At 38.8% G+C, this 20,939-nt stretch overlaps 1 protein-coding gene across 1 annotated transcript in view; it reads left to right on the forward strand.

Annotated features, from left to right (window-relative positions):
• LOC149150692 (Tetratricopeptide repeat (TPR)-like superfamily protein) overlaps positions 1 to 20,630 on the forward strand; it is a 62,636-nt gene extending 42,006 nt beyond the window's left edge. The window contains exons 2-4 of the mRNA XM_089439121.1: positions 19,439 to 19,572; positions 19,672 to 19,918; positions 20,257 to 20,630. Coding sequence (XP_089295247.1) covers positions 19,439 to 19,572; positions 19,672 to 19,918; positions 20,257 to 20,480 — 605 coding nt within the window. The 3' untranslated portion in view covers positions 20,481 to 20,630. The remainder of the gene's footprint in view (positions 1 to 19,438; positions 19,573 to 19,671; positions 19,919 to 20,256) is intronic.
• The last annotated feature ends 309 nt before the right edge of the window (positions 20,631 to 20,939 follow it).

Below are 20,939 nucleotides of genomic sequence, written 5' to 3' on the forward strand. Positions count from 1 at the left end.
GGGTACAGTCTGCTGATATGGTATTGAGTCATGTTTTTCTCATTGATGAAGATGCTTTGATGAATGAGTTGTTGACAATGAACATGTAGCACAGGTTCAGGGGGAGCATTAGCCTTGCAGAATATAATGCATTGTTGGCATTATGGTTGCTGAATTATGCTACTATTAAGATATTTTGGTCTCAGTTATTAATTTCATTTGATGTAAAGGTCATGTGGAGACCTATGATGTAATAATTGTCATATTCAGTCATGTATGGACTTTTGAGGTCATGTCAAATATGTAATCCAAAGGTTGGGTGGTAGTGTCAAAAATGTAATCCCACTTGTTTGGGTGGTTGAGTCAAATATGTATCCCCACTTGGTTGGGTGATTGATGTAAGTATGAGTGTAGCACAGGTTCAGGGGGAGCATTAGCCTTGCAGAATATAATGCATTGTTGGCATTATGGTTGCTGAATTATGCTACTATTAAGATATTTTGGTCTCAGTTATTAATTTCATTTGAGGTAAAGGTCATGTGGAGACCTATGATGTAATAATTGTCATATTCAGTCATGTATGGACTTTTGAGGTCATGTCAAATATGTAATCCAAAGGTTGGGTGGTAGTGTCAAAGATGTAATCCCACTTGTTTGGGTGGTTGAGTCAAATATGTATCCCCACTTGGTTGGGTGATTGATGTAAGTATGAGTCCTTGATGATAGGAAGGTCATACTCAATTGAGTTATAGAGTCATGTTCTTCATTTGAATTTTTTTTTGAAGATTCAGCATGTGCTCAGGGGGAGCATGGACAGTATAGTGCAAATCAGATCCAAAAGGGGGAACTTTGGTCCGCCCTTTGCCCTTGATGTCAAAGGGGAAGAGTATCTTGTTGTTTAAATAACGGTTATTTGATGTATCTAATAGGTTTCTACAGGTTGAGGTGATCAACACCAACATGGTTGCCATCAAGTCCAAAGGGGGAGATTGTTGGCATTATGATGCATGTGTTGTCCTTGATGGCAACTCACTTGTAATAGAACAAGTATATGGTAACTAGATGAATCCACAGGCCAGTTCAGAGGTGACAGAGTGATGGAACAAAATAACAGAATGATGGGACAAAGGTTTACAGATCAGAATCAAAAGTTTGATAAAGGTGAATATTTGAAGATCTATATGCGGGTTCATCAAGGCCAAGTCACGTATACATGCAGGTACAAAGAAGAAAAGTTGCGTACATGTTGGCGCACTAATTTAAGAATACCAAGGGTCCTTACCATGGTATTAGCCCACAATATTGAGCGCAATAACGGTTACTTGATCCCGTCCAAGATTACTACTGACACTAGTGTAGTTTTGACTCATGGTGTTGGCTAAGGCGCTAACTATATAAGGAGGTGAAGATCAAAGTTCCAAGTGTGTATGTGAAAGGGTTTTTGATGAATACTTCAATTTGAAGTAAATTTACATTGTAAGGGCCATAGTTGACACATAGATCTGAAATAGTTATGCACCGATGAATACAATGATGGATCAGGATCATGAGACCTGAAATGAATTTCCATTGTATGATTTGCTCATGGATTAACTAGATCTAAGTATTGACGCATGTTTTTATCTCTGAATATTATGATTTGGGTCTTTCTGAAGTTCTGAAGAGCTGCGCAATTTTAGGTCAAAATTTGTAGATCTGTACGCAGGTTGGTCTCAGTTAAGTCGTGTATACACGCAGGTTCGTTTCTTCAAAGTCACGTACATAAAGGAAGGGTTTTTGTTCATAAATGACTGATCAACTTGATCAGTACTTCTGTATCTTTACTGTCTGTCAATGATGTCCTCATGTTGATCTAGGTTGAGTGATAATGTCTGAAGTAGAACTGATTGAATGATGAAGTTGAATTTGGTTACATGTTGATTGGTTGAAAAGATTATTGATGCTACTAACTGTATGAGGGTTTTGTAAGCTAATAGAAAATTTGAGAATAACTCTAGTGAACTTTGTGTCTAATTCAAAATTACAAGATTTTAGTATATTGAGATCTGTACCCAGGTTGCTCTACAGAAAAGTGCAGGTTGCCTTAAGTGAAGTAGCGTATACATGTTGGCATATGAATGATCAGGGTTGCAGTTGATTCTGTGTGTTGATGCAGTATTCTGAGTTCAGTTCTGTGTTCTGGTTACAGTGATCTCACTGTTTTGTTTGAATTAAGTTGGTGTTTTCTTCAGTTGATATACAAGTTGTGATGTATTAAAGCAGGTGGATCCAGTGTGAAAATTTATGAAACGTGGTCCACGGATGTTGCTGAGGGTTGGAGCCTTCAGTGAGGAAATTGAAGCTTCCTACCAGTAGTAGCTAATAATGAGATCAGGGGGTTGGAGCTCCCTTCTAGTAGGCGCTGGAGAGCGTGTGAAGGTTGTAGCCTTCAGCAGGTGGGTGCCTGCGTACTGGCATGAGTCTGCACTAGTACAAGAATGTAAGAAGTTTTTGATATTAATAAGTTTGAAGATTGAGACGACATCAGCGATAGTTTTCTCCCACATTGGGTTTCCACCTTAAATCTTGGTGTTCATATGTGTTGCTTATGTGTGATACTTTATTTTGTTCTTACTACACCTGCTTACTGCTTATCAAAAGCCTAATAAATCTCTTACATTCTGGTTTAAATTTAACAGATAAAGAATTAGCTGTCTTACAAGTTTTCTAAGCATACGCTAGTTTCTTTTACAACAGCCGCGTACATGCGCGAGTTGGATTCAGTAAATTCGCATACATATTTCAAAAAAGAAAATTATTATTGTGAGTTTTTAAAACACTGATTCAACCCCTCAGTATTTTTCCCAACAACATCAGGCTGATTCCTTTAACCTTTAACAAGGTATAACAAATTTTTGATTATTGAGGCTTAATAGCCTCAATTTAGAACCTAGTAGCCTAGTTTGTTAGTTACCCAAAAAAGATAACTTCCAAAATTTCTTACATGAATATATTCACACAAATTGCTTGCATAACATTAGACAAAAAAAATGCATGATTGTATTGGATTGTGGGCCCAATTCCTTGTGACCATTGGTTGGGTTGTTGATGGAGGCTTCTTCTACTTTCCTAGTACCACCAAAACTTGTGTTTCATTTGTTGGAGTCTTTGTTATTTTGGCCTTTTCTAAATTGTCTTGATCTGATGGTTTTGCTTTTTCTTTCTCTAGTGCCTTGACTTCTTCAGCTTGACATGCCCAACTTGCCGATGGTTGTGGACTTCACTGACTCTATGTTCCCTGCTCCAAACCTAGAGGGACTAGGGGAATAATAGATTCCTCTATCATTGATTCATATGGTATTGCATTTTCCTCTTTTAATGCTTCTTGGTCTAAATCTGGGGCAATAGTATTTTCCTCTTCACGGAATCCTATGTTTCCACATCTTGCCTATTAGTAGGAATGTCACTATTTTTTGGCTCATCCATGGGCAGGGCCAAGTCATCTATCTCATCCTTGCAAATCACTTGATGTTTTGTATTGGCACTAACTCAAGAGGTTGATTTATGTTGATGCTTCCTAGCTTGCCTGGTCCTTTTTTGGCAATGTGTTCCCAATTGTTCTTTCAAAATAGACTTTGCAGTGAAAAGAAACATTTATGTAATTCAACTTTTGAGACCAGGAATAGTTTTCATTTATCAAGTTTATTTCTGTAGGAAACCCTTTGCTAAAGGCCATTTCAACACAAATTCAAGCATATGTAGTGATATTGTATTCCTTTTTTTCCTCTTCTATAGTGGAATTTTCCAAGAGCTTGCTAATGGCTTGGAGGGAGGATAAACCCCAAAGATGCGGAGATAGAATTAACAGTCTAACCCAAAGTGGAGTTGAGGACAGAGAATTTGTCAATGAGTTTAAGGATGGGGTCCAGGGTTTCATGCATAATCCAGAGTCACCCCAAAATGGGAACCTGATTTTAATATCAAATTCTTGTCTTCTTCAAGTTGGAACACTACAATGAAAATCCCCTTAGCATAGGGGCAAATAAAAACTTCATCTTTTAACTTAGATTTCTCTTGGAGGGAGGATAAACCCCAAAGATGCACAGGTAGAATCAACAATTTAACCCAAAGCGGAGTTGAGAATAGAGAAGTTGTTAATGGGTTTAAGGATGGGGTCTAGGGTTTCATGCATAATCCAGATTCACCCCAAAATAGGAACCTGATTTTAATATCAAATCCTTGTCTTCTTCAAGTTGGAACACTACAATGAAAATACCAAGCATAGGGGAAAATAAAAGCCTCATCTTTTAACTTATAGAGCTAGGCCATTGATATCTAGTTGTGTAGATTGATAAGGTGTGGCAAAAGAATTTTGAATTACATCCAAGCGTAGTTTCGTTGTAAAGGGTTGTCAAAGAGACAACATCATTCCCTAACAAAATTGAAATTTCTAGAGCCCTGGACTAGTAGATGATTAGAAGAACTTGAGACATTCTACACAAATCTCTAAAAGAAATCTTATTGCTCTTGGAGGGAAGAGGGAGAGATCTACAACCAAGATCCAATTTAGCTCCCATGGAATTCACACAAACTCCAAGATCACTGGGGGGCATGACCAACACTGAGGGAGGCACCACAATGTTGGAAACAAAGTTACCAAGGAGAGGGGTTCCACACAAAGTAGTTGTCGCTACTAGAAAAGTAGAATAAAAGATTTTTCTAAAGTAAAGAAGGTCAGACTTTGCCATGCTAAGCTTCCCAACTAGATGTGTCCAATGTTTTGGTTGAGGGAGGTAGGACACATCACAAGGATTCCAATGAGCTTTCTTGCTCAATTTAGAGCTACGGTGCTTACCTATAGGGTTCTTTTAGTAACCTGCATGTGTGGGTTGTAAAGTGCCATTTTTTTCTCGGATGGGTGTTGGAACTCCAATGTTTTGCTACTCTTGGGATCTAGGAGGTTGGCATGTGCAATAGGAGGCTCTATACATGACATGCAAAAGTAAAATGTCTCAACATGCAACATAAATATACTTTGACGCCTTTTGCTCATGCATTACTATGCTTACGTCCCCCTTTACTTGTTGAATTTTGCTTGAATAAAAGCCTTCTTTTGCCAAAATTTCAACATGGCATGTCAAGTATACATCATGCTGAACAAAATAAGCCCTTGTTGAATTTTGGCCCTGTTGTCGCTAAGATTGTACGGGCACTACAACAATGACTCAGGTCGAGAGCTGTCACTCTGATCCCCGACCTCTCCATTCTAGTTGTCTCCCAGAGTCCCAACAACAGGCTATGAGGGGTAGTCTCTATGGAGATGTGAAGATGAAAGACAAGTTGGCAACCAACAAGTCTGGGGACACGATTGAGTGGCCTAGCTACTTGGTTAATTTTAGCAAGTTTCAAAGGATTAGATTTAATTATTAATGAGACTAGTGCCTTATGCAGTCAACTAACTTGCTTTTAGATTAATTTAAGACCAAGTAATTGGATGAACAATTGCTGCTTGGATGCATCACTAACCTATATGCTATGAAAATTCTAACAGCTAGGTGAAATGCAAAGTCTTGGTTGATTTTAAGTTAAATGCCTATTCTAGGTGTGACCTTTCTCTTAATTGTTTTGGAACTAGTCTCCAGAGTAGGTTGTGGGATGGAAGCCAACGGGAAGCAAGCAAATGCTTGATTAACGATACCTCCCTTTGTTGTCCCTGCATAGTGCTACCAACTACTGCATCTGCACTGCAACTCCCTCTCATCTGGTGTTGCTGCAACTGAAAAACTGTCTGTTTCTGCTATTGAAATGGGTTCTTGACCATACCCATATGCTCCCTGAACTGGATGAACTTAGCTCTTCCTAGAGCCTTTGTGAGTACGTTTGCTACCTGATCTCCTGTGGGGACATACTGCAACTATACTGCCCCACGTTGAACACAATCTTTGATAAAGTGACATCTGATATCGATTTGTTTCCACTGATCATGAAATACTGGATTCTCAGAGAGTTTGATACAACTCTGATTATCGCAAAAAATACTGGTCACTTCTATCCTCTTCCTGAACAAACTCACAAGCAGTTTTCTAAGCCATATAGCTTCGCACGTAGCTATGTTGGCCGCCATATATTCTGCTTCTGTTGAGCTCAGAGCTACCGACTTCTGCTTCCTGCTGCACCAAGAAATTATTCCTAATCCAACGCTGAAGAAATATCCAGAGGTACTTTTCCGGTCTTCTAAACTACCCGCCCAATCTGTATCTGTGAATCCGCTCAATCCGATGTCATCTCCTCGAGTGTATTTTAACCCATATCCGACTGTTCCATGCACATATCTAAGAATGTGCCTAGCTGTTGCCCAATGTACCCTTTTCGGTTCCATCATGAACTGACTAAGGGTGTTGACAGCGAAACAAATGTTTGGTCTAGTGTTGACCAAATACATGAGCAACCCAATGAACTGTTTGTACAAGGTGGGCTCCACTTCCTTGTCTCTTGATACATCTATTTTCTTCCAGTTGGTGATCATAGGTGTAGCCATGGTTCGACAATTCTGCATTCTGAATCTCTTCAGAACCTCTGTAGCATATCTTCCTTGCCCAAGGAAGATGTCCCCATTCTTCTGCTAAACTTCCAACCCTAGAAAATAATGCATCAACTCCATATCCTTCATGTCCAATTCTGCTTCAAGATTCTTCTTGCAATCCTTTATGAGCCTAGATGACCCTGTTAGAAATAAGTCATCCACATATAATGCCATAATAAGTGGCTAATTCTCCACCATTAGATAGGAGAGATTGGGATCAACATCGCTCTTGATGAATCCCAACTGCTGCAAGTAACTATCAATTTGGCCAACCATGCTCTGGGTGCCTACTTGAGCCCATATAGGGCTTTCTTTAACCTACATACATGAGTTCTCTTTTCATGAGTCTCGAAGCCTTTGAGCTGTTCTATATTCACCTCTTCTTATATCACCCCGTTCAAGAATGTTGTCTTGACATCCATCTGGTGAATCTCCCATCCCATTTGAGTTTCTAAGGATATAACAGATTTGATAGAGGTATATCTAGCTATTGGGGCGAAGGCCTCCTCATAGTTTATTCCTTCATTTTGTGCGTACCCCTTAGCCACAAACCTAGCCTTGTACTTCTCTATACTGCCATTTGCAGCATACTTGATCTTGTAGATCCATCTTGATCCTACAACTAATCTATCCTTTGGTCTAGGTACCACTTACCAGACATCATTCGTCATGATAGAACTATACTCTTCTACCATGGCATCCACCCAAACTTGGTGTTGTACGGCTTCCTAAAAACTGGAGGGTTCTTCAACCTATGCTACCAAGGCTTGGTACCTGTTAGGTTGTCTACGCTACCTCTTGTCGGTTCTAGGAGCTCCAACAAACTCCTCTGCGTCCCTCAGCGTCTGTCGTACTTCCCTGTTGGTTCTACCACTGGTGGTGGGAGGCTCAATCAAATCCTCCTCCTGTTCCTGCTGTTCCATCTGTTGAGAACTGCCTGGATCTCCTACTCCTGAGGAAATACTGGTGCTGGTTACGGTACTCGATCCTGATATCTGTCCTCCTGCTTGTCCTTCCTGCTGCCCCTGCTGCTGTTGGACTAATGGAACATCTGCTGACTGATCTTCTGCTGGCATCTCTCGAGATTTTCTGAAAGCTCTATCTTCCATGAACTTTGCATCTCGTCTTACTACAATTTTCCTATTGCTTGGAATGTAGATTCTGTATGCTTTTGAGGTCTCACTATACCCTACGAGGTACCCCTTTTCTGCAGTCTGATCCAGCTTACTACGCTTCTCGTCTGGAATGTGACAATATGCCACACTTCTGAATATCCTGAGATGACTCACCTCCAACTTTTTCCCTGTGAAGACTCCTTCAGGCGTTTTCTTCCCCAATGCTCTATGACGAGTTCTATTTTGGATATACACCATTGTGTTGCATGCCTTTGCCCATAAGAATCTAGGCAAGTCTTGGTCATATAACATAGCTTTTGTTGCCTCGATAATTGTTCTATTCTTTCGCTCTAATACTCCATTCTGCTGTGGATTGTATGGAGCTGTCCACTCTCTTTTGATGCCCTCCTTTGCGCAGAAATCTGTGAAGTTTTTATTTGTATATTCTCCACCACTATCTGAACGCAATACCTTTATCTTTTTCCTTATCACGTTTTCTACGAGAGCCTTAAAATCTCTAAACCGACCAAAGATCTCATCCTTGGTCTTTAAGAAATAGATCGAGGTTTTTCTAGAGTGATCATCAATAAAGGTGACAAAATACTCTCCATCGCTAAGAGCTTTTGTGGACATCGGGCCACAAATATCTGAGTGTATCAATCCCAACACGCTTCTTGCTTTGTTGTCACTTTTGGGAAAAGTTGCCTTAGCATATTTCCCTAGTATGCATCCTCTGCATACATCATCATGCTTAGTACTAAGAACTGGAATACCTGTAACAGTCTCTCTGAGCATCCTTAGTGCTCCATGGTGTAAGTGTCCCATTCGCCTGTGCCATAGTTCATTCAGTTCCTTTTCCCCATTATGATTACTGCCTATTAGTGCCATTGGAGATTCGAGTTGCAATCTATACAATCTGTTGCTTCAAGCTCCAATTTGTCTCTTCTTCTTCTAGCTAGGATGTTTGACATACACTTTCCTTCCAATGAAGTATACATTGTACCCCTTGTCCTGTAATTGGGACACTGAAATCAGATTCATTCCTAACCCCGACACATGCAACACATTAGTGGCTCTTATGCTGGTTCTTGCTTTCGTCTGAAACGCTATGGTGCCTCTCCCTATTGGAGTACACTTTGTTTTGTTTCCCATAGTGATCTGGAAGTCCATATGCTCTTCTTGATAGCTAGAGAAGTACTCTCATACTCTAGTCATGTGAGCTGAAGCCCCGCTATCAATATACCAAACACCTGCTGATGTTGAAACTGACAAATATGCGAATTCTTCTTTCAATCTGGAAGATAATAGATCTTGACTATCCATGTTGTTTCGTGCTATTCTCCTTCTCTTGACGTTTTTCTGCCCCAACAACTGCTACAAAAAACTACATCCCACTTGAAGACTGCTCAGTGCTAGATCTGTTGCTGCGCTGCTCCCTTTGCCATTGACAAATGACGAACTGGAAATCTTACCTCTCTATCAACTCACTTAGAGAGAGATTTTCCTTGAGAATCTTGCCCTCCTGGGTTGGACTGCGCAATCCCTCTGGGGATTCGATCTGCTGCCTATGCAACAATTCGATCTCCCCCCTTCTCTTCAAAGCTGGGCTCTTCCATTCTGCTCTTTTGTTTTACCTTTGCTCTGATACCATGTGAAAATCTGGAAATTCCAAATCCTACTGCAACAATTGATAATATTTCTTCTATTTGTTAATTTACTGAAAAAATTCTTTGCAGTTGTCTACGACAAATATCAAAATATATACACTGCAGTCTTCACAAATTAATTACTACGGAAAATAAATGTAATGAAAATACTAGCACATTAATAACACAGTTGTTTTTGGACAATTGTCCCCGGAAAAACCCAGTGTGGGAAAATCTGTGCAACAAATGAGGGTTTCTTTTATTATTCTTCAACAAAATCTCATGTACAATCTACGGATAGCAGAATAGAAGAAGAATCATTGAGAGAAATTTTACAAACAAATTTCTCCACTCCACAGTGAATTTCTGACACCTGAGAGGACCTGTTGCCCTCACACTAGCCACACTGCGTCACCCTCTGCGCAGTGACTGTGTTGTCCCTGCGTCACTACCTTTGCGTGGGAGATCTGCGTCCCTCTTCTGCGTTGCCTCTTCCTGTCGTTTCTTGCACTCTTGACTATTGCTGATACCCTCTCTCTCTCACCTGCAACTCACCCTCTAATTCGATTTCCTCTTGCCGAACTTCAGCCAGTGAGAAAATCAATCTACTTGGGCAACTAAGTATTTGCCTGGTGTGTTTTCCAAATGCCCATCGAAGTCCTTATAATCTTCTCGTTGATCAATCAACAACCCAGATTAGATTCTAATTAATGGCTCAGATCATTTTGACTTGATCCTTGTCTTCTTGAAGTTTCACCCCCGGTTTAATTAAATTATTTTAATTTTCTAATTTTAGACTTAGGCATCCATTAAAAATAATTAATTATTTTAATAAAACTCTCGTTTTGGGTATTCGGGAATGCATGTGTCCTAGCATCCTTCTAAATTTTGAGGCTTAGAGCAGATCCGATGCTACTAGAGATCAACACTATCTACCTAGCTTTGTCTTTCGCTGCTCTTTGAGACTACTCGCTTAACCTTTCCGAATGTCCTCTTGCAGAAACTGACACACGAACGACAATTCCAACAACTTGAACTAGCATCTTTGGCAAACCCACATTGCCTGCTGTAGCTGGAAATCTAGGATCTCCTCTAGAAAACTAGATCTGGAAACCCTTTGACAAATCTGGAAATTCCTTTCTCTATGTGTGCTTTTCTCTTTCCACTCGACGTGGATTCAAAAACTGCAAAACCCTGTGCGTCCAACCAAGGAATGTGCTCAGTGAAAATCTGAGTTGCTGCTTCTCCCTCTGACTATTGGAATCACTATCTCCGACAACTTCGAATTTTCTGCATGCCTGCAACTAAAAATCAAACCCCTGCCCAGTAATTCAAACTGCCAATCTGGGTACTGTGCAGCGTTTGAGAATTTTGGCCTGCTGCTTCCACTAAACAATGAAATTCCCTTCTCCACTTCTAAGCTTCTCGGCTGATCACTCACGCTTTGATACCATGTGAAAATTTCACTACTGAAATCCTACTACAACAACTGGTATTAATTATTCTAACTAATAAATTAATTATTCAGTTTATTGCTACAGAAACATCGAATTAAACACACTGCAACCTTCACAAATAAATTTCTGTGGAAAAGAAATAGCGTTGGAGCTGAGAAAATCTAGCACACACACACACATAAACCAACTTGGAAAAACTGGTGCAACAACTAAGGGTTTTTATTATTAAGCAACAGTGAAATTCTGAGAACAATCTGGAATGCCTGAAACTGGAAATCCACAACAAGAAAATTTGGCTAGAATTATCTAAGGGAATTTCCCTTCCTCCAAAAGCAACCTTGACAACTCTTCTTGTTTGCACTCGCGCAACTGCCTGTACTCACGCTTCTACCCATACTCATGCTGATGCCTGTACTCGCAGGACTGCCCGTATTCGGGCTTCTTCCTGCACTCGCGCCACTGTCTAGCCCCACAAAAATTCTAGAGACTAGATCTTACCCTCAAGGGCCTAGATCTAGCTCTAATCCAGCTAATTTCCTTAGATCTCACCTGCACAAATATATTTACAAGTGCCCAAAAATATATACAAAAATTCAAAATTCCCAAAACCCCAAAAAACCAATGTTCCACCAAGTTTCTGGGACGAGGAGGCGAGGGAGGGAGGATACGCAGGAGCGGCCTATGCAAAATCTCCCCACCAATTTTTAGGAAACGTGGGGGGTCGTCAGGGTCTTAAAAACTTATAAATATAACATATAATTTATAAATCAATGAATCATATAAGTTTATAACTGAAACAAATTTAAAATGAAAAGCTGCAAATCATGATCATTGATATAAATTATAATCATACATAATACATCAACAATTACATCATACATCATACATTATGATTAATCATTAAACCATGTTGAATCTTGATGTTCCACTTCCAGGTTCCTACTATGAACATTGAATATTGAATATTGAAATAAAATTATAAAAGTCAACTCTGATACATCAAGAGTCAAAATTTTATAGGGTCAGAATAACATAAGTTAGAACATCAACATATCAAAAAATAAACGAGCACAATTTTGCTCAAGGTAATGCCTTGCTAGTCTCTGCATCCAGTTGCTGCATGAATAAATCAAGATCAACCATATCACCATCTGAATCTGAATAAGTAGCATTCTCAAACATGCTAAGTGGCACACCAACCAACCCCATCTGTCTCTCATCAAGTCTCTCCTCCATATCTACCTGTGCATCATCCTCTAGATCAACATTCCATCTTGTTGTTGGTCCCTTCAAATAATCAGGTGTCTTCCTATGCTCAAGACGTAGGGCACTGTGCACAACAACTAACTTCTCCACTCTTTTAGAGGTAAGCTTGTTCCTCTTGATAGAGTGGGATGAAGCTATATGTGGACCAATTCCTCTCTGCTACAGAGGAACTAGCAATCTGAGACAACAAACTAGCAATTTGAGGCAACAAACGCATAGCTAGATGTTTGAGCTCTGGAGCACCATCCCCATGCATCCTCCACCAACCAATCGGGTCATCTTGGGCTAGATCTATGCGATCTGCTCGAGCAACACGTGTGTTGAAGGGGCCACTAAGAGATGCAAACTGAAAAAACTGTCTTCGAAATCTTGCCCCCTCCTTCTCATTGTACATCTTTGCAATTGCATCTAGGAAGCCATTCTTTACCTCAGGATCATCAATAGGAGGCACCCTCCCAGGTGTTTCAACATACCATTTTGGGTTTAATGCATATGCTGCCATGTGTAAAGGTGTGTTCATGCGATCCCACCTACGCTGAATGATGGGTTGAATCTAGGATGTATAGAACTCTAATGAGGGCTCCCTCTGCTGAATGGTTGCCTTCACACGACCCAACATGCTATCAAAGGTCTCATAGATTTCTCCAAGACTAGGAGCATCTGAATTAGTGTAACGAATGACCTCCACAATAGGGCCCAAGAATGACACCAAATAAGAACAATCTGTCCACCAATCATTGTCCAACACCTGAAGCCTGACCTTCTTCCCTGTGTCTGTCTTTGATTCTGACCACCTTCCCCACTCTAAACTCACAACCAAGGATTGTAGAGGTGCTTGTACCTCTAGCATCCTCTCCAATAAGATAAAATAGCTAGCATATCTAGTATCAGTGGGCTTGAAGAATTCCTTCCTCGTGTGAGCCCTGTACATGGCCAAAGAGGTGTGGTGGTTGCAGATAAACATCTGCTCATCTCTTGCAGCTGTCACCAAGTCTGATATCCACTGAATCTTGCCAATGTCTTTTAGTGCATTATTGAGTGCATGCACACAACAAAGAGTCCAAAAAATATGTTGATACCTACTTTGAATCAATAATTCAGCTGATCTACAAACTTCTCTTGCAGCTGTCACTAAGTCTGATATCAACTGAATCTTGCCAATGTCCTTCAGTGCATTATTGAGTGCATGCACACAACAAGGAGGCCAAAAAATACCTACTTTGAATCAATAACCCAGCTGATCTACAAACTGCTGATGCATCTGTCACAACCTGCACCACACTATTAGGCCCAACATCCTCTATAGCTTCTCAAAGAAGCTCAAATTGGAAAGATGCATCTTTGTGCTTTCCAAAACAGTGAACAACTTTAAGAAAGAATGGACCTTCTGAAGATGTCACTATGATGTTGATTAGTGGGCATTTTTGGATGTCAGTCCATCCATCCATAACAATAGAGCAACCAAACCTCAACCATGTTTGTCTCATTCTCTCTTTTTGCACATTAATTTTAGACAATTGTCTATCTAAAATTGTTGTTCGTAGCTTATGTTCTCTGGGTGGTACATATGAAGGCCCTATTCTTGCAATTGCTTGGACCATTTCCTTGTAATAAGGAGGATGAACAACATGGAAGGGAATTCCATTAGCAAAAAGAAATTTGCCAATTGCATCATCTATGTCATCTCGATCTAGAACATTGTACATCCCAGAAACTGTAGCACCCATTGCACAAGAACGAGATGCCCCAATAGAAACCTTTGTCTTTTTTGATGAACCACTGGATGGAGGAATATTTGTGGATGGATCATGTTTGCTAGAAAACAATCATTTTCTAGTGGCTGCCCTTTCTAACCTCCAAAGTTGCTCTCTTTGAGCTGAATTCAAGTTCTTTGAGGGACACATATTGACTCCTTTACCTGCAATAGCCAAAATGTGTTGCTTCACCTTGGTATAGCTACCAACAAAGTGATGCCCACAAATATTGCAAACCCAATCACGTGAGCCACCACCAACTTTTGGATTTATTTTCGGAAGTCTGGTTACATAGATTAGAAGCGGTTTTAGAGGATTAAATGTCCCCTTCACAAATTTTTCCAGATCTCTTGGTGGGCCTTCAAAATCTACCCCATGCAAAGGCCTATTCTGGTTTCTTGCCCTCTTGTGATTGCTTTCAATTTCTTCTTGTGCATCATGTGGCTCACTACCACTGTAGCTGCTGTCACTGTTCCCTCTGTTCCTAGAAGAAGTTTGACTCTGACTCATAGTTGTAAGTTGAATGTAACTTGTAGCCTGTAGGTTGCAACCTGTAGTGAAAATAAAAAAATTTAAAAACATTACACAGGCTGATTAATACTAACAACACAGTGCACACACATTCAACATTGATTTTTTTTTTTTGTTATTAATTTACAAGAAAAAAAATAAAATTAATACATAGTGAACACTAAAAAATAAAAAAAAAATTAAAATTAACAAAAAAAATGAAAAAAACAAAGTCAAGTTTCAACTTTAAAAAAAAAACACAGTCAAGTTAAAAAAAAAAAATTGAAAAAAATTGAAAAAACACAGCCTACAGGCACACAATGAACAGAAAACTGAGAAAAATGAAAAAAAATTACAATTTACAAAAAAAGTAAAATGAAAAAAACACAGTCAAGTTTCAACTTTAAAAAAAAAAACACAATCAAGTTTTAAAAAAAAAAATTGAAATTTTTTAAAAAACACAGCCTACAGGCACACAATAGACACACAACTGAGAAAAATTAAAAAAATTTACAATTTACAAAAAAAATGAAAAAATTTAAAAAACAACAGTGGGAAAAAAATTAAAAAACAGGGTACTTACAAGTTTGAAGTTACTGTGCAAACTGCACTGTCGATGGGGCCTGCAAACCAGACTATCAAAGTCGCGGTTCGAGAATGAAGGGGGCTTCCTGCGGCACAAGTCGCGGTGGTGTTGGATGGAGAAGGCGTGCATGGTGCAACATTGACAGTGGCTTCAAGCGTCCAATGTCCACGTCTAGGGCGACTGTCCAGCAGCGATGGCGTCCAGAATAACGGTCCAGCAGTGGAGGCGTCCACGGGTTTTGATGGTGCTGGCAACATCCAGTAGTGGGTTAGAAACTAGAATGGAGTGAGGGTGTCAGGCAGCAATGGGTTAGAAAATCAAAATACAATGAAAAAACTAAGCCTAAAACCCTTGGTCGTATCCATAACAAATTAAAAAAATTTAAAATTATGATCTAAAACAAAAATCATTAAAAACAATCGAATTTGGGCAACAGAAACAACCCCCCCACGACTCTCTTTTTCGGAAATGACCCCTAAACTGGGGGAAATGACCCCCTGGCAAGTTTCCTTGTGTACCCTGCTTTTTGGGAGCATGGGGAAATGACCCCCTCTCGTCCCCAAGTCCCCGAAGCGGGGGTAGCTAGGAAACTCGAACCCTGGGGGGGGGACGCGACCCCGTGGAACACTGCAAAAAACCCCAGCTGCAAAACAAGGGTTAGAAAATAAAATAATTTACAAGAATTATTATACAAAATATACAAATGTAAAATGCTTAGAGAAATATTGAAGAATAGAATTTTTATAGATCTTGACAATAGCTAGATGTATTTCGAAAAATAAATGTTAAACCACAACCTTAGCGAAGTTAGAAAATCACATAAAATATTTAGAATCCAAACATAGTTAGCTTGTGCCCATAGTTTGTGAACTTGGAGCCCAAGGGTTGGGGAACCTGCAAACTCTATATATTTTCTCAAGAAGAAACTGTTAGAACATACAATGAATCGGATCACCTAAGATAAGTCCAAAACTTACCAATAGAATGTTCCTATCATCTACAATGAAATAACGATTTAATTAATATTTTAAGCACAATATAGGAATGCACGTACCCAGCACATACCACAAATCAACGAGACAAGGACACCATGAACTGCACCCCAAAGTCTTTTATTATGATAATCAAAATATTTTCGGCGGGACAGTGGATTTACACTAGCTTTTACAAAGTTACATCGGAGTAGAGCTCAAGATCAAGATGAAAATAGAAGCAAAATGCCTTCTATTTATAGAGAAATTCCTCCAAGTGGAAAATAACGGCTAGTTGGCTTGATTTCCGTCAAAATAATCTCGACTATCGATAAATCTTTGATGATCTTTTAATCTCTGCCGTCGAAAATATTTATTTTTGAGGAATTTTCGAATTTCTCATTAAAACCATTTTTTATTAGTTCAAAAGTAATTATTTTGAGCTAATTTCCTCAAAAAAATGATTTTGATTTAACCACCAAGGTCCAAGTGTCCAATTTTATTTTTTCTTGAAATATCCAATATTCCTTTGGTGGGAGACCTCCAAAAATTAATTTATTTTAGACCCACGAATTTTTCCACTTGGTCGAGTCATTAATTAATTTTCTGGCTTAGGAATTAATTTTAATTTTGCCAAAAAATTAATTAATTGACACTTGAGGGGATTAATTATTTTTCCACTTTCAAATATTTTAGCCATGGTGTCTAAGTATGAGAGACCATGCACTAAAATATTTTTTACATAAGATTTTACAAATTCAACCCTCAAAGGGGGAATACCTGTTCGTTATAGACTCTCAAAATACACACCCAATTCTGCGACACAATATGATCTAATAGACCAAGTGATCTGTAATAAAATAATTTAGCCAAATAGCTTAAATTATTCTCAAATCACTTTTACAATAGACTCGACTAAAACACTAGGACTCACTTAAAGCTTTGACGATAAATTCCACCTTAGCTTTGGGGTGAGGCTGGAGGGAAAAACTCTGCCGATCATTTGTGTTTAGAAACATAGATGAATCATTGAAACGAAAAACCTCTTAGGATGAAATTCGTCGTCAACATAATAGGCTTACTTAGATTGTTAAATAAATACATAGACTTACTAGCATCATTTACTTTCCAAACTTGCAGAATGGGTTTACAATGACATAAGAAAGCGGATCGCTGATGATTCTAAATTATGAAAAGGTTCCTTCAAGCTTCCGGATCCTTCTTCCTTGGAGTGTTGAAAAAATGGATGCAACAGGACCCCAGGAACCTGTGCATTGGAATTTGTGTGGTTCCCCTTAAAACATAGAATGTTGTGAGCTACGAGACTACCATGTGGAGAAATTAAATTATATTGTACCACGTTAAAGGTGATGCATACAGATTTTGTGACACATGGTCATGTGGAAAAGACAGGCGCACTCAAAACATGGGCTAGACAATCCCTATATAGGGTGATCACCCCTACAAAATCAATGGCTCCCATAAACCATGTGTCCCAATAGATCCATCTCAAGGTCTTCAAGCCTATCCAGGATGAAAGGACTTGAGAGTGGAGACTAAAGGGACTGGGCATGGCTGACCACAGAAGGCCTAGAATACCATATACATAATCATTTTATGGCCTATAGGGCTTTGGGACTTGCATTTCATTGGACTTACAATGGCATTGCCATGAAAAGTACTAGGGTACCTCCCTAGGAGGTAATAGGTCCAAGGGAAGAAATGTAGAGATGAGCTTGAGGGATCCTACTGGTCGGTGGTTTCTTCATGGCCCAACACGCCCCAAGATACAACAGTTTGCTATACATTTACTTTCCCCTACTTCTACTTTCCCAAGTGGTGAATTCCATTGCTTGTTGGAGGAATTGGAGCATGTACTCTACTCATAATGTGAAAATAAATCCACTGGCATCAAAGAGAGCAGAGAATTTGGTGTTGATCCATTCTAGTCTTCGACTGCTCTCATGTAAAGATCCCCACTACAGAGAAAGGCCCTATAAGGAATTGGATGTGAATCCTAGTTTGAGGAGTCTAATGGAGATGGCATCTTAAACTTGACCATTGATGTTGTTCAAGTTTAGCTGATTATTATGATGACAAAAATGATGGAGATGAGGACCTGAACTCTTTAGATCATGATTCTGATGGCTAGTGTTCTCTTCATTGATGTTTTCAGTATGTTCAAACTTCAATTTGCATGGATGATGCTGATTATTTCTCGAGTCTTTATGTATTTCATATATATATATATAGCTTACCTGCACCCAAACTACCCTGTTTCTGGAGTTCTGTACCTTGTATTCTATAGGTGACAGGTGATTTGTGTTAAAAAAACATTTTGTGTTGTGTACTTGTTTTAGCCATATGAGCCAATGCATCATCTCCGGTGTATTTTCTGTTTGTGCCTTAATCTTTTAGCACTTAATGCAAAACCTCTGAGTTGTTTGATGATGAAAGTTTGAAACCTTTTTAGTAATTAGAGAAAGGAAGTATGCACTGAGGTAAAGATCCAATCTTATCTAGTCTCTGCTTATTTTTCTGTACATGATCACCCTTAAACATAATTGTTTTGTCTCCAATGAGTAGCCTGTTTTTGATATCCTTATCAGAAACAGCCAATGCATCTCCTGTGTCTTTTCTGTTCTTGCCTTAATCCTCTGGCACTTGATGAAAAATTTCCTGAGCTGTGTAATGATGAGAGCTTTTTAGTAAATTGAAAGAGGGTCCAACAGAAGTGTGGTCTAGTGTCAAGCAGCAAACTGATTGGGTTTGTATTAACATGGGGACCTGGGTTTGGAAATCCCCAAGTGAGTGTGGATGAAGGCAGGTGCAAGTCTTGGATAATTTTGATGGCATAGAAACACCCCTGATAGCACAGCAGCTTAGCAAAGAGATTCTGTAAGATGTATTTCTCAAAAAAAAAAAGTTGCCAAAAGGGAAGTATAGAAGCCAATGCATCTCCTATGTGACTATATCTTTGCCATTGTTGCCTTAAATCCTTTAGAACTTGGTGCAAAATTTCCCTGAGCCATGTAGTGATGAAACCTTTTACTATTTAGTGAAAGGAGAGTATACATCTGAGATAAAGTTCAATCTTTTAATCTCTGCCTCATTTTTGCATACTTGTGTTCAGCCTTAAACATAACTGACTTGTCTCCCCTGAATAGCCAGTTTCGGGTTTCCTTATTAGTTGGAGATGTAAGTTCCCTTGAAAACTGATAGTGATGTGCTAATCGCCTGTTTCAGTTTGTATGTGGATGCTTTGGTTATTGCTCATGCTTCTCTTTCATATCACTACCAGAGCTCAAGATCATGTAAATTTCTCTAATAATTTTCAAACATATCATAAAATTTTGAAAAACCTTGTTAGTAATTATTGCATGCTATCAGTTGCTTTGGTGAGAACTTTTCCTTTGTACCCAACCTGGGTTTCTTGCCTCATAAAATATACCATATTGCTATCCCAAAATATTTCTCATTTCTTTGTGAAAGAATGCCATTGCAGAAATATTTTTCTGAACTAGAGGAACTTTTCAATAATTTCAGTTATACTTGTAGTTGTAATAATATTTTCCGTTGGATATGCATGCAGATGGCAGCAATGACAATGTGTCTATTCAAGTTAAAACCTCTCCAGTAGAGAGATTCAAAAGCATTGCCTGTGGTCTTTGTGCTGTATGGGCAGTAACAGCTACCTACCCTACATTTGCTGCAACATCAACTCCGGTGGATCTTTTTCTCAAACACATTTTTTTGGAACTTGTACAAGAGTCTTTGTGAATGTATATGTATTTAGCTTAATTTTTACCTGCATTGCATTTTCAGAGGTTACCACCATTGTCAAATGATCCAAATAGGTGTGAAAAGGCTTTTGTGGGAAACACTATTGGTCAGGCAAATGGTGTTTATGATAAGCCCATTGATCTTCGCTCTTGCGACTTCACAAATGAAAAGAGTAATCTGAGAGGCAAATCACTCGCAGCTGCTCTTATGTCAGATGCAAAATTTGATGGTGCTGATATGTCAGAGGTCATAATGTCAAAAGCTTATGCTGTGGGGGCTAGCTTCAAAGGTAATTCTCATCATGTGTCATGTTAAATATTTATATTAACTACACACATTTGCTTAAATTTTGAAGTAACTGTAAGTACTGCCTCTACTTTTCATAAGCTGTACTCTGACAAGGTAAGTATGAAGATCAAAGCCACGGGTTTTCTGCTAGTACAAGATGTTTAAAATGTATCTATTGATTTCCTATCTGGACCTTATTGCAGCACTGAATGCAATTAAGTAACAACCATTGTTTTCTCAAAAAAAAGAAAAAAAAATTAATATTTACTTTTATATTGATGCAGCTACTACAATTATGTTGACCATCTTTATCAAAAAATTATTGTTAAACATTTGCAGGGGTGGACTTCTCGAATGCAGTTATTGATCGAGTAAATTTTGGGAAAGCTAATATGCAAGGTGCAGTTTTTAGAAATACAGTGCTGTCAGGGTCTACATTTGTTGATGCTAATTTGGAGGGTGCAAAATTTGAAGACACCATCATTGGCTACATAGACCTTCAGAAGCTTTGTACAAATCAAACTCTTTCAGATGAAGGCAGAGGTATATTGGGATGTAGATGATGACAGTACTAATCAAATCATTTATATAATTTTGCTTCTATGAAAATTGTATAAAGGTATTTGCCCTCCTTTCACATGAAAATATATTTTATAAAACATATGACATATTTTCTTAATTTAGTGCAAATGATGATCATTTTCTTTCTTGAAGGATTATGGTTGTCAGACAGTAAAAACATCAATGGAGAGAATGCCCGTTTGGTCTCATATAAAAATTGCCTATACTTTTAGTCTTTCCCTAAAGTGATTACCTCAAAAATTTTATAAGGATTACGATGGATAAAATTTGAGACTATGAACCAAAGTGATGGGGCTTATGAATCAAATGAAGTAATTGTGCTTATTAATATCTTCAATCACATCAGTTGGGCTGTAGGTCAGCAGTAAATCAATGGGTGTTTCCCTCAACTAGACTAGGTTCGATTCCCAGTGTTTAGTGCTTGCACCTTTCTCATCTAC

Source organism: Pinus tabuliformis, chromosome 9 (assembly GCF_031772625.1).
Source record: "Pinus tabuliformis cultivar Carrire ecotype Pingquan chromosome 9, CPIR1, whole genome shotgun sequence".
Classification (NCBI taxonomy): Eukaryota; Viridiplantae; Streptophyta; class Pinopsida; order Pinales; family Pinaceae; genus Pinus; species Pinus tabuliformis.